This window comes from Camelina sativa, chromosome 16 (assembly GCF_000633955.1).
Source record: "Camelina sativa cultivar DH55 chromosome 16, Cs, whole genome shotgun sequence".
NCBI classification, from domain to species: domain Eukaryota; kingdom Viridiplantae; phylum Streptophyta; class Magnoliopsida; order Brassicales; family Brassicaceae; genus Camelina; species Camelina sativa.
Window position 1 is genome coordinate 5,395,166 of NC_025700.1, and position 14,570 is coordinate 5,409,735.

Sequence of the window (14,570 nt, forward strand, 5' to 3'; positions counted from 1 at the left end):
ATCTGACTGTGTAATCTGCAACCCAAGAAAATACTTCAATTCTCCAACCAGACTCATCTCAAATTCTTGTGTCATACTACTCACAAATCTATCCACCAACTCTTTTGAAGTACTTCCAAAGATAATGTCATCAACATAAATTTGAACCATCATAATATCACCACCTTGTTCCAAAATAAACAGAGTCTTGTCCACACTTCCCCTGTTATAGTTCTGCTCCATAAGAAAACTAGTCAGCCTTTCATACCAAGCTCTTGGGGCTTGCTTCAAACCATAAAGAGCCTTTTTTAGTTTATATACATACTCAGGCCTAACTGGATCTTCAAACCCTTTGGGTTGTTCAACATACACTTCCTCTTGCAAGATCCCATTCAAGAAGGCACTCTTAACATCCATTTGAAAAACTTTGAAGTTCAGAATGCAAGTCATCCCAAGAAACAGTCTTATTGACTCAAGCCTTGCTACTGGTGCAAAAGTTTCTTCAAAATCTACACCTTCAATCTGTGTATACCCTTGTGCAACTAATCTTGCTTTATTGCGAACTACAACACCACTCTCATCAATCTTGTTTTTGAAAATCCACTTAGTACCAATAATATTCACATCTATTGGTCTACGAACCAGTTCCCAAACATCATTACGCTCAAACTGTTCCAGTTCTTCTTCCATGGCTATAATCCAAAAATCATCTTGAACAGCTTCTATATGATTCTTTGGTTCGATCATTGACACAAAACACTCATAGAAAACAGTTTCTAGAGTTGTAAAGTAACTTGTCATTTTCTTAAAGTCAATCTGCACTCCTCGAGTCTTCATTTTCTCATTTAAGTCCCCAATAACATCAGATGCGGAATGATTCTTATGAACTTGTTGTACTTCTTCTGGTTTTGTAACTGGAACACCCAACTCAGAGACTTCATTGTGTGCTTTAGTGATGCTTACCTGTTCTGAATCACTGTCTGAATCATCATCTTGTACAGCTACAGATTGATCGTCAAAGACTACATTCACTGATTCCATGATTAAACCGGTACGTCTGTTGTAGACTCTGAATGTTGTACTACTTTCGGCATAACCCAAAAACATGCCTTCATCACTTCTGGAATCAAATTTGCCAAGATAATCTTTGTCATTTAAGATATAGCATTTGCATCCAAACACATGGAAGTAACTCAGATTTGGTGTTTTGCCTCTCCACAACTTATAGGGTGTTTTTGTAGTATCCCTTCGGACATAAACTCTGTTAATTATATAACACGCAATGTTCAATGCTTCAGCCCAGAATTTCTTAGGAACATGATTTCCATGTATCATTGCTCTAGCCATTTCCTGAAGAGTTCTATTCTTTCTTTCTACTACTCCATTCTGTTGTGGAGTCCTTGGTGCTGAGAATTGATGTGCAATCCCATGTTGCTCACAAAACTCCTTCATAGCCTCATTTTGAAATTCTCCACCATGATCACTTCAAATTTTCTTGATTCCTCCTCGTTCATTCAGTAGTTGTAGAGCTAAAATCTTGAAACTGTCTATTGTATCTGACTTCTCACGAATAAAACGAACCCAAGTGTATCTGGAGTAATCATCAACAAAAACAAACACATATTTCTTTCCTGCTAGGCTTTCTACTTGCATTGGTCCCATTAAATCCATGTGAACCAGATCCAGAGCTAATTTTGACTGAACATCTGGAACCTTTTTGTGCTGAATTTTGACCTGCTTTCCCTGATTACAAGGCCCACACACCATATTGTTTTCCCCTTTAAGCTTAGGTACTCCTCGAATTATCTCTTTATTCACAAGAGTAGCAAGATTCCTTGTATTCATATGTCCAAGCCGTTGATGCCATAGATCTATACTCCCTCTAGCACTGTAGCATTTGATTGAATGTTTCTCCCACATGTAACAATTATTCCCAGATCTTACACCATATAACTTGACATTACCTGACTCATCCAATGCTTTGCAATCAACTTTTGTGAATAAAACTGACAATCCTTCGTCACAGAGTTGACTAATGCTTATTAAATTTGCACGCAGTCCTTGAACTAGATACACATTCACCAGTTGTGGAAGCTCTGTATCACGTGTTGTACCTTTGCCTTGTATAAAACCATGACTTCCATCTCCAAATGTTACTGTACCTCCTTTCAATTTCTTGATATTCTGTAGATTACTCTTTGTTCCAGTCATATGTCTTGAGCAACCGCTGTAAAAAAACCAAGGCTCCGTGTCTTCTTGTTCTTCAGTAACCAAAGCCATATCACACATTGATTCTGTTTTTTCTTGTTCTTCAGTAATCATGGCCATATTGCATCTAAACCCTGATCCTGAGGCTACCATTGATTCCGATTGATATAGGTCAGCTTTCTTCATCCAAACTTGTCTTCTAACTCCATTCCAGAAAAATCTTCCTTGTTGCTTTAAGGTACAGACCTTCTGCCAATATTTGTAACAAAAACGTTTGTAGTGACCGATTTTTCCACAAAAGTAACAAGTCAAAGATCCATTAGAAACACCATAAGATGTCTCCTTCTCAGATTGATAGGCTCCCGCAGATACAAATTTGGTTGTCTGTGATTTAGCTCCCATGTTCTCATTAAAGCCTAATCCTCTATGAGTCTTCTCAGTTCTCCCATAGCTCAAAATTTTGTCAAGTTGCTTGGTTCCTGCAAACATATGAATCTTCCTATGTTGTTGGTCTAATTCAGTTTGTAGTTCTGTAGATTTATTCCTTTCTCTAAGTAGCTCTTCTTCAAGCTTGTCAGCTTTTGCCGATAAGACCAACTTCTCTTTCATCAGATCTAGCGAATCTTTAGCCAGCTTTTTCTCATCCATCAATTCATTCTGTAACGACATAACAAGTGCTTCTAAACGAAGTTTTTCAGTTATCAAAACTTAATTTTCCTTTCCTAGAGAAATAAGTGTATTTCGCACTTCCTTGTAACTCTGAACAATGTCAAGAACTTCATCTCCATCTGATTCTGAATCAATTACTTCTTCCCCATTCTCAAATTCAGTAATACCCACCATAGCTACTAAATTAATGAGTTCTTCTTCGCTACTACTATCACTATCTGATTCATTTTCAATGCTAATCATAGACTTTTCTTTCTTGACTTTAGAGTTGCTCACACATTCCTCATGTGTGTGTCCAGTCTCTTTACAGATTGTGCACTTGGCATCTCGTAACTTGATTGTTGGACATTCTCGGATAAAATGANACTAATGCTTATTAAATTTGCACGCAGTCCTTGAACTAGATACACATTCACCAGTTGTGGAAGCTCTGTATCACGTGTTGTACCTTTGCCTTGTATAAAACCATGACTTCCATCTCCAAATGTTACTGTACCTCCTTTCAATTTCTTGATATTCTGTAGATTACTCTTTGTTCCAGTCATATGTCTTGAGCAACCGCTGTCAAAAAACCAAGGCTTCGTGTCTTCTTGTTCTTCAGTAACCAAAGCCATATCACACATTGATTCCGTTTTTTCTTGTTCTTCAGTACTCATGGCCATATTGCATTTAATCCATGATCATGAGGCTACCATTGATTCCGATTGATATAGGTCAGCTTTCTTCATCCAAACTTGTCTTCTAACTCCATTCCAGAAAAATCTTCCTTGTTGCTTTAAAGTACAGACCTTCTGCCAATATTTGTAACAAAATCGTTTGTAGTGACCGATTTTTCCACAATAGTAACAAGTCAAAGATCCATGAGAAACACCATAAGATATCTCCTTCTCAGATTGATAGGCTCCCGCAGATACAAATTTGGTTGTCTGTGATTTAGCTCCCATGTTCTCATTAAAGCCTAATCCTCTATGAGTCTTCTCAGTTCTCCCATAGCTCAAAATTTTGTCAAGTTGCTTGGTTCCTGCAAACATATGAATCTTCCTATGTTGTTGGTCTAATTCAGTTTGTAGTTCTGTAGATTTATTCCTTTCTCTAAGTAGTTCTTCTTCAAGCTTGTCAGCTTTTGCCGATAAGACCAACTTCTCTTTCATCAGATCTAGCGAATCTTTAGCCAGCTTTTTCTCATCCATCAATTCATTCTGTAACGACATAACAAGTGCTTCTAAACGAAGTTTTTCAGTTATCAAAACTTAATTTTCCTTTCCTAGAGAAATAAGTGTATTTCGCACTTCCTTGTAACTCTGAACAATGTCAAGAACTTCATCTCCATCTGATTCTGAATCAATTACTTCTTCCCCATTCTCAAATTCAGTAATACCCACCATAGCTACTAAATTAATGAGTTCTTCTTCGCTACTACTATCACTATCTGATTCATTTTCAATGCTAATCATAGACTTTTCTTTCTTGACTTTAGAGTTGCTCACACATTCCTCATGTGTGTGTCCAGTCTCTTTACAGATTGTGCACTTGGCATCTCGTAACTTGATTGTTGGACATTCTCGGATAAAATGACCATATCCCTTACATTCATGACACTGCATATCAGCCTTTTTGTTTTCACTTGTCTTCTTGAATGAATTACTCTTCTTTTGACCTTGACCTTGTTCTATCCTTCTTAAAGCTCGATCAAATCTTCTTACCAACAAGCTCACAACATCTTCTTCTCCTTGATCAGTTAAGTCTTTGCTTACTGCTAGAGCTATTCCTTTTGATTTCTTAATCCCATTAAGGTCCATCTCGTGTGCCTGTAGCATTCCAACCACTTCACCGTAACTGAGATTTTCTAAATCTTGAGAGACAGTTAAGGCTGTTTTGTATCCCATAAACCTAGATGGAAGACACCTTAAAAACTTTTTGACTAACTTCTGATCCTTATACGTCTTCCCAAGAGTTAAGGCTTCTTGTGATAGAGCACTCAACTTTGAACTAAAGTCTGAAATTGATTCATGTTCCTCCATCTTTAGATTCTCAAATCTAGAAGCCAACATATCCTTTCTTGAATTCTGCACTTTTGTTGTACCTTCATAATGAATTTGAAGGATATCCCATGCTTCTTTAGCAGTTTCACATCCTTGAATCAAATCAAACTGTTTTCTCCCAACACTGCAATGAATAGCACTTAAGGCTCTTGAGTTGTATTTTGATCTCTTTTGTTCTTCATCAGTCCATTCTGCTTCGGGTTTGGGAATTCGCTTGCCTGATTCATCCTTGATCGTTGGTTCCTCCCACTTTTCTAGAACAGTCTTCCAAGCAAGGCGGTCAATACCTCCTATGATGGATTTGATCCTCGACTTCCAAAACCCATAATTTCCATCATCCAAGATGACTTTGTTGTTGTTGATCAGATCTTCGTAGCTCTCCATTCTGTCCGCAGAATCTCACCTGTAGTAATCCGAACAAGTGTTGCTCTGATACCAATTGAAAGTGTGAGAACTTATGATCTGATCTATGAACCAATGATTTCTTTAAACTCTCTTTTGATTAATAGAAAATCTGTTTACAAGTTTGTTCTAAACAATTTTCTAATCTCTCAAAACTCTCTTTAAAGAAACCTCACGCTCTCTCTAAGTTCTTAGCTCTTTTCTTTTCTTAAAGACTAAAACTTAGTAGTTATGTTAACTTTCTCTTGTTTGTGCTAAAGTGTTCAATCGGCCTTAGCACCCTATTTATAGAACTAGGTCTTTGCCACACAATAGGCAATCTACATACTCTAATCTTAATAGGAATTAGACAATTTCCTTTTCCTTTAAGTTTAAGAAAATTTCCTTCTTTCCTCATGTTTACATTCCTATTGTAAACATAAAGTTCTTTACTCTTCTAGAAGCTTCTCGTGCCTTCTACTCTTATGTAAGTCTTCCTGATTGTTAACAAAAATCCCGATGTTTTGTTCTTGTACCTGTACTCTGTTCTTCTGAAGTAGTTCACCTTTTGAACATATATCACATCTTCATAAACAACGTCGTTGCAATTGTTGTGGACATAACAGAATCGCGAGAATATAAAAATTACAAAAAGGCAATTACATGATCCAAATGATCCAAACACCACCGATTGATCTCTTTATAATATTTTGAAACACAAGTCGATATGTACGAACAAGAAGACACAAGCGGTATCGGTGAAAACACAATACATAATTGGTAATTGTTGAAACACCAAAGTGAACAAACACACACCCACACTTTGGGGTACTCATTATTCGATTCGACTAATAGAATTTTACTACTAATATTTAATATCTAATAAGATTTCAATATTCTTACACAAATGAGATCAAAAAACAAAAATCCTGTAAAGTTTTATTTTATATATTTATTTAAGGAGACAAAAAAAAAAAAAACGGTTGGTCCGATACTCAACTTAGTCCATCTACTACCATCAGCATCATCTTCGTTAACTCCGCTGAAGCTTTCTTTTTTAAAAGGAAAGGGTTAAAACTGTTACATTCTCTGAATGCACTCACTGCTTCACCTTACTACTATCTTACGCACCTCTCCTGCTCATTCTCTTATCCTGCGCACGTCTCTCTCCGCCATGGCCACCGCCGCTTCCTCTTCCTTGCTCCTCCCTTCCGTATCTCTCAACAATCTCTCCTGCGCTAAAAATGCCTCCTTTTGCTTCCCCGCCAAGAATCTCAGCCGATCTAGGGTTTCCATGAGCGTCTCCGCTGGATCTCAGACTACTACTGTTCACGACTCTCTGTTCGCCGATTACAAACCCACCACCGCGTTTCTATTTCCCGGTCAGGTAACGTTGTCTCTAATTTTGCCGATTACTGGACTTTGGATTGAATCGTTTGCGTAAATGTTATCTATCTGAACAGTGTAAATGTGGATTCTGATATAAGAAAGTTTATTGATTTCGCCTCAAATTTAGAACATTTCGAAGTGCCCAAATTGAAAAGTTTGCCAATTTGTGATTTTTTTGTTGTTGTTCTGGATTCACATTCTACAGATTGATCTGACTGTAACTGTAATGTAGGCTTCTGACCATATCTATAGCTATATTGCTTGCTTTGTAAATCCCTCAGAATTTGTGATGAATTTGGTATATCTCAGGGAGCTCAAGCAGTAGGAATGGGTAAAGAGGCTCAGAGTGTTGCAGCAGCTGGAGAGTTGTATAAGAAAGCTAATGATATCTTAGGGTATTTTCCTTATTGTTAAAAAGTTGTAACCTTTTTGTTTGTTTTTTGTTCACTTAGTGTGAATGATTAAACTAGATGGTGGCTTTCAGGTATGATCTTCTGGACATTTGTGTTAGTGGACCAAAAGAGAAGCTTGATTCCACAGTCATAAGCCAGGTATCTTTCTCTCCCTTATCTCTCAGTCTTTGCAACATTTGGTTAGGGACAACCGGACAAGTTAGGATTTATGATCTTCTTTCTTGTTAGTGTCATTTTTACAAGCAGAACTTTATTTTTTATGTGTTGTTTCCTTTTAGTAGTTGATGATATTCATGTATGTACGATTTGATATGGTTTCTAAGTTCTTGGTCTCTCATTTTCTCAGCCTGCTATTTATGTCACGAGTTTAGCAGCAGTTGAATTGCTCCGTGTTCGTGAAGGCGGAGGGCAAATAATTAACTCGGTTGATGTGACTTGTGGTCTCAGTTTGGGAGAGTACACTGCTCTGGCTTTTGCTGGAGCCTTCAGGTTAGTTTAATCATACAACTCAGGGGAGTTAAAGATACCGAGATTAGGATAAGTTAGCACAAAAATATCAGGCTGTTTGTGATAGAATGAAAACTGTTTTTTTAGATTACGACTTAGTCTATCCATTTGCTAGTTAATTGAGTGGTAGTGGTTCCAAATCTTGGACTTTCAGATATCATTATAAGACCACATGTTACTGTACTTTGTTCCCTTTTACCTATGTGCATCATCACTAAAAAACTTTTGTTTTTTTCTCTGTTACTGCTTTTATTCTCAAGCTTTGAGGACGGGCTGAAGCTTGTAAAACTTAGAGGAGAAGCAATGCAGGTAAGATTGAATTCTGTTCTGTATATTCTTCATCGATTATGTCAAGTTTAGGTTGATGTTGTGACGGCTGAACTTCGTAGTGATCTTGTTTTACCATTCGAACTTCGAATAGCTGCATTGACATATTTTTTGATAAAATGCCTACTCAGGCTGCTGCAGATGCTGCTAAGAGTGCCATGGTTAGTATCATAGGGTTGGACTCAGAAAAGGTTCAGCAGTTGTGTGATGCAGCAAATCAAGAAGTAGATGAAGCTGACAAAGTTCAGATTGCAAATTACTTATGTCCGGTATATATGTCCTCTATGAATCTTTTGCATTTCGACTCTTAGAAAATCAATTTCACATTCCATACTAAGGTTTGCTAGATTACAGGGTAATTACGCAGTATCTGGAGGTCTTAAGGGAATTGAAGTTGTTGAAGCCAAAGCTAAGTCAATCAAGGCCCGAATGACGGTATACTCTCTCTCTCTAGTTCTCTTATCTTATGTTTTATTGCTGTCTTCCTTATGCTATAAGAAACATGATTGTTGGCGCCTTGTTCTGTAGGTGCGTTTAGCTGTTGCAGGTGCGTTCCACACTAGTTTTATGGAACCAGCAGTCTCGAGATTAGAAGCTGCATTGGCAGCAACGGAGATTAGAAGTCCGAGGATCCCAGTGATATCAAATGTCGATGCACAGCCTCATGCAGATCCAGACACGATCAAGAAGATACTTGCACGCCAGGTTAGAAATCCATACTCAGTAAAGCTATGTATTCATTTTTTTTTTTTTGGCAAGCAAAGACATGACAAAGACTCGAATTATTGAAACCGCAGGTGACATCTCCAGTCCAATGGGAGACAACAGTGAAGACTCTCTTGTCCAAAGGACTTCAAAGCAGCTATGAATTGGGACCTGGAAAGGTATTTTTTCTAGCCTCGTAATCTTATCCGTTGTAGATTGATGTTTATGCTTCTCTCTTCTAAGTTGTGTGTGTTTTGTGGCATTTTCAAACACCAGGTAATTGCAGGGATATTCAAGAGAGTAGATAAAAGCGCCAGCGTTGAAAATATCAGTGCTTAAGAATCTGCCTAGTGTTTTGTTAATGGATTTGAGTTGAGAATCACTAATAATTAGTTAATTTAAAATTTATGTACTGGTGCTTCAGTAGTTTGAAATTCAAAGTTTTGTATTGAATATTTATTTGAAACTTTATATGTATTGAGATATCTTTTTAGTTTCAGTTGAAGAGAAGTGACAATCCCAAGTTTGTGTTATATACTGTTTTTTTTGGGTTTTGTTGCACTTTGATTCAGAGGGACATCATCTACTATGCAGTTATTAGAATTGTTGACAAAAAAAAATAAGAATAAAAAGAAAAGAGTGAGCTCAGGTTAAAGCGAGGTTTATATCACATCCGAAGATTCATCACCACAGCTCAATTTACTTTCATCATAGCTCACATGTTAATGCACCTAGCCGGGCATCGATCGAACCCGGGACCAATGCTTAGCAAAGGATAATTCTACCACTAGACCACTGGTGCTTATTAAACTAATAATGTAACATTTATTTATTTATACGTGATAGTTAAAACTAACATCTCAAATGCTAGTTCAAGCATATTTCTTTTTGAAGGTTTTGCTAGTTATGTGATCTTGTTTGTAATTGTAATTATGGATTATTGGATGGTAATTTCACTTTCATCCGGTTCCAAATAATACAAGATGGAAATTAGTTTCTACATGTCGAATTTTGTAACCTTTACTTTATTAAAAGACATTAGCGGTTACTATTTACTAAATTTGTCATCCATTTTTTTGGTCATTCACCAAAAGGGCAAGATCTTATGAATCATTGACACTACATGAATTTCAAATACAAATAGCATTGGAAAAAAAACCATTGACAACAAAAGCCTTTTACTAGAGGATCGATAACAATAAGTACTCCAAGATATATATCGTCTAATGAGAAACTCATCTAAGTCCGTGTTATCATGTTTTGTAGCAATATTTTCTCATATATATGTGGTGTAAGACATTGATGAATGTAACTAAAAGTTGTCCCTTTGCGCAACCTCATTGCCTCACTCAACTATTTAACGAAATAGAAAAATCTATTTTGTTTTTGAAGAAAATCCTAAAACTTCCTCCGAGAATATAAACGCCTAAAACTTTATCAAAAACGAAAAAAAGAAAAGAAAATAAAGATCTAGGTCAAGAGGCAACACATCCGAGAAGTCAGAATAACGTGAAGCCACCGCTAAACCCATTTTTTAACTGTGGCAGGGTTCTATTCTACAACTAAACCACTAGTGCCAAGTATTATTTTTAAAGAGAGGCTTCTCAAACAAATACTTCTTTTTTCAGAAATGCACACCCTTTTTTTTTAAGGAATAATATGTGTACGTACAGGTTCGTGATGCTCTTTGTTAATGATGTTGTGCAAGAATAAGTTTTTTTTCTTAGAAGCCAATTAATGACCTATGGAATGGAAGCAATGGTGAGTAACTTGTAATTAACCACTTGTTCATCCTTGTAAAAGAATCAGTATGTTAATAAGGTTCGATTTTCATGTTTATTTTACAGTTTGTTCCAGAAGGTTATTTCTTTGTCTTTGGAGACAACCAAAACCGCAACCGTAACTCTTTAAATGCATAATTGGTTTGGAAGAACTCTTTTAAAGTCATAATTAGTTTGGGAGAACAAATACATATATTATGTAAAGCATTCTTGTAATCAGTCTTTAATATTTGGCACTTGTACTGTTTTTTTGTGTGTTTAACTTTTTAACCTTAAATCAAGACAATGCAGTAAAAGAAATTGTCAAACAAAAGTACCCTTTTGTTTTGAGTATTTGTAAAAATATTTCTTTAAACATTTGTGTTGTAAAGAACCAATGGGAATGTTATGATAATGTTTAAAAATTTAGCCCAAGTAATCTCTTACATATTATGTAACATGAGTTGATTGATAACTATAAATTATTACTTAAAAATTGCAAGTGTACTTAAAAATTTAGTTAACACACAAGGGAATAAGAAAAGAAAAAAAAACGAAGAGCTCAGAGGTGTGGCATATCTCAACCGAAAGTTCAGGAGAATGCGAAGGACCCAACCAACGCTTAAACCAATATCATCACAGCCCTAGTGCACCAGCCGGGAATCGAGCCTGGGTCTGTACCGTGGCAGGGTACTATTCTACCACTAGACCACTGGTGCTTTGATGCTATAACAGGGGATAAGTTTATTAATATAAATTAAATTCACTTAAGTTGGACACAAAATTAACATCAATGACACACTGGGTTAGCCAAATAAAAAAGGAGAGAAATATAGGAGCGATACGAGTGCTGAATCTCACTTTTAAACGTTACTAATTGGGGTGTTACCAACGATTGATATTTAATAACAGGGATAACCGGTAAAATATACATTGAAAAGAAAACAAAAAATATAGATGAGATTGATGTCTTCCCAAGCTTGTGCAAATGCCAATGTGTCACACTCTCATTCTATCCTACCAATGTATATCTATCAATTTTAACTCTGCCCGTAGCCGAAGAAATCACAATTTTTATTGTGGGTTTTAAAAACATAGAACACGCACAAAACAAAATAATTAGAGAGTCCTCTCACCATCTAGAGTTTCCACATTAGCAGCTATGTCATCACATTTTATTGCTAAAACAAAAACATTAAAAGTAAAATTAATTTTTAGACTTATATTGTTATCTTTCATTAAATGAAACCAATAATTTAGAAAAATAAAATATTAAAAAATACAACACAAACATATGAAAAATATGAATACAGATTAGATAAATATAAAATTAGATAATTCTATCTTAACATATAATGTGTAAATATTTTTAATTAAATAGAGATAGGAAAATTATTTTTCTCATATATTTAACACTACAACATTCATTTTAAAGAGTTACAATTGTTTATTAGAAGAAAAAAATGTTTTTTTTTTTTGTTTTTGAAATAATAAACTAAATTTTAAAGATTTTAATCATAAAGAGTAATAATCTCTGAAGAAAAAGAACAAATTTAAAGCTTGAGAATGTATTTGTTAATGTTAATGTTAAAGTATCAATTCACAATAACGGTTAAAAAGTAAGAAAAATTCAGTATACATTATTATTTATAAACATAATACAATAATGGCTAAAAGATAAGAAAGATGCACTACATATTATTATTTATAAACATAATATGATAATTAATTAGTAAAAATTTATGTATTAATTAAAATTTTCTAAATTTGAAAATGGTGATTTTAAAAATAACAGAATATCTAAAAAGGAAAATAATATATTAATCACTATTTAGAGAATTAATATAGATTGAAAAAGATCGAGGTGATTTAAAATAAAACAAAAAACTATTTTTCTTTGTCATCATTGAACAAAATGAACACTTTCCTTTATAATTCGTTTAATCTTCATCCATATAGGTGCAAATGGTATTTGAATAATTTTTTCAACCTCTCCAACTTAAATATTGAAAATTGGCTGAATAGTTTTTTTCCAACTTTTTAACCTTTTAAACTTTGCAACCATTTGCACCCATATGGATGAAAATTAAACATTATAGCTGAATGGTTGAAAAAAAAAGTGGAACAACATTCAAGGCTACAAATGGTTGCACAAAATTGAATAGGTTGGAAATATTAAGTTGTATAAAATTGGATAGATTATCATTCAACATATTCTTCTCGAAAAATGTGGTTGAACAAAAATTTGAATGGGACAATTCAAAGTTAATAAGCCAATTACTTTAAAATAAAATAAAATAAACATACACTTTTGAATTTAAGGTTTTTCAAAAAAAACAAAGTTTAATCTGATTGTACATATATTACTAGGATTTAACCCTTGATACACCACAAGACAATTTTTTCTTTTATTTGTATATATAATTTTTATGATTTTATATTATAATTCACTTAAGTTTATCTGATTTTTAATATAGTTGATGGAGTGTTATATATTTTAGTGTATTGGGAATAAAAAGTTGTATTACTGAATTATGATTTTGTATTTATATTTTCACAGAAAATATCATAATTACGGAAGATAAGACATTGTGATTAACATTCTCGATTTTTTTATTCGTCGTTAACATTCTCGATTAAGCTCATGATTTTATAACAAATATTTCAACTAANTTTTTTTTTTTTTTTTTTTTTTGTCACCATAGTACAAGATCAGCTCAAACGAGCCAATTAGCAGGAAAATTGTTCACAAAGGTATTTCAACTAAGTTTTAATATTAACTCAAATGGCAAAGGATTAATTATATAAATTTTACAATTAAACACAAAATATACTTCAAAAATGGGAATATAGATTTAACTGTACTTCAAAATTGTTAATATAGATTTTCTTAATTAATCTCCTTATATTTATTTTTATATTTTGAACATTAATCTATACTAATAAAAAGTAGGAGCTATAAGCTCCTAAAGACGTCCACATAAGATTTTAAACCTCCAATTGTGATTAAACACTTCACTAATTAACATTTTTTAAAATCTCCAGAATTTTCTATATTCAGAATTATTTTAAACAACCAATCAGGATTTGACATGTCATTCATTAATTTTTTTAAAAATTTTTTTAGAATTTTTTAGAAAAAGGAAAATTTTAAATTTATGGAAATAAAAGAACTATGCACAATATCCCATATCAGCTATAAATTTTTTAGACAATGGTTCAAAACCAGTATAAATAAGATTAATATGCTTCCAACCACGAATGAGCAGAAAAGCTTGATTTATCAGGCGTCCAAGTTTAAAAGTATATTCGGTTTGATCCGGTTTTTTATTTGATCAATTTAAAACTTTCAAAAGTTTCAAAAAAATAAATTATAATATTTAAAAAATTTAAAAGTTTTAATATTATAAATATTGAAACTTTTAAAAGTTTTTAGCTTTTACAAAGTTTTTAAATATTATAATTACATAAATTATCTTATTTATCTGCGTTTGTGCTTTTTATTTCTTATAAGCTGTAAAACATATTTTTGTGTATGATTTTATAGATAAGTTGATATTTGTTCATTAATTTTTTATTTTTTTATCTTATTTTTTTATTTTTTTTTTTATTTTTATGAGAAAAGAAATGATTTTGTTCTTGGAGTTTGATGGATTAAAAAGTTGTGTAGTAGTCTAAAAAAGGTTTTTTAGTGGAAGAAAGTAAAGAAGTTGATGAGGATGAAGAAGAAAAAGAGTATAACGAAGAACCAGACGATAAAAGTAATGATGACGATTACCACAAAATTTAACAATAGAAATGACAAGAAAGAATATGAAAAATAAGAAAACATTGAATAAATCGTAGATGATAACGATCAATTAAATATGAAAACGAGTTAAATTCATGATGATAAAATTGTTTTGTTTTTCTGGTGGTCAAATAAATGGTTTAGGATATGTGAGGTCATCAGTTAAATTCGTCTCGCGTAGATGTCGAGTTAAATTCATGATTTTTTTTATCAGATTTGATTTTATAACACAACTGATTTTTATATTTCAAAAAATTATGTATCTAAAATTTAACTACCATCATCAATCATATATAGTTTTTATCAAAATATATCAAAATACTTCAAAAAAAGAGCTCGCGCGTGGATTAAAAAAAAGAGCTCAAAGGTGAGGCAAATCTCAACTGAGAAGGACCCAACC

The 14,570-nt window shown here is 33.5% G+C and overlaps 3 protein-coding genes across 3 annotated transcripts; 1 reads left to right on the top strand and 2 right to left on the bottom strand.

The window, feature by feature from the left end:
- On the bottom strand, window positions 1,465-3,518 carry LOC109129445. Its single transcript, XM_019237694.1, has 3 exons — window positions 3,273-3,518; window positions 2,935-3,189; window positions 1,465-2,844 (listed from the first exon to the last, which is right to left on the bottom strand). The coding sequence occupies exons 1-3, from the start codon at window positions 3,516-3,518 to the stop codon at window positions 1,465-1,467; spliced, it is 1,881 nt and encodes a 626-aa protein (XP_019093239.1).
- Window positions 3,537-5,282, bottom strand: LOC104753389. Its single transcript, XM_010475650.1, has 2 exons — window positions 4,146-5,282; window positions 3,537-4,055 (listed from the first exon to the last, which is right to left on the bottom strand). Exons 1-2 carry the CDS (start codon window positions 5,280-5,282, stop codon window positions 3,537-3,539), a joined length of 1,656 nt encoding a protein of 551 aa, XP_010473952.1.
- On the top strand, window positions 6,284-9,153 carry LOC104749872 (malonyl CoA-acyl carrier protein transacylase-like). Its single transcript, XM_010471584.2, has 10 exons — window positions 6,284-6,666; window positions 6,978-7,063; window positions 7,153-7,219; window positions 7,428-7,570; window positions 7,849-7,897; window positions 8,047-8,184; window positions 8,270-8,350; window positions 8,444-8,620; window positions 8,713-8,799; window positions 8,897-9,153. Exons 1-10 carry the CDS (start codon window positions 6,373-6,375, stop codon window positions 8,957-8,959), a joined length of 1,185 nt encoding a protein of 394 aa, XP_010469886.1. The 5' UTR covers window positions 6,284-6,372; the 3' UTR covers window positions 8,960-9,153.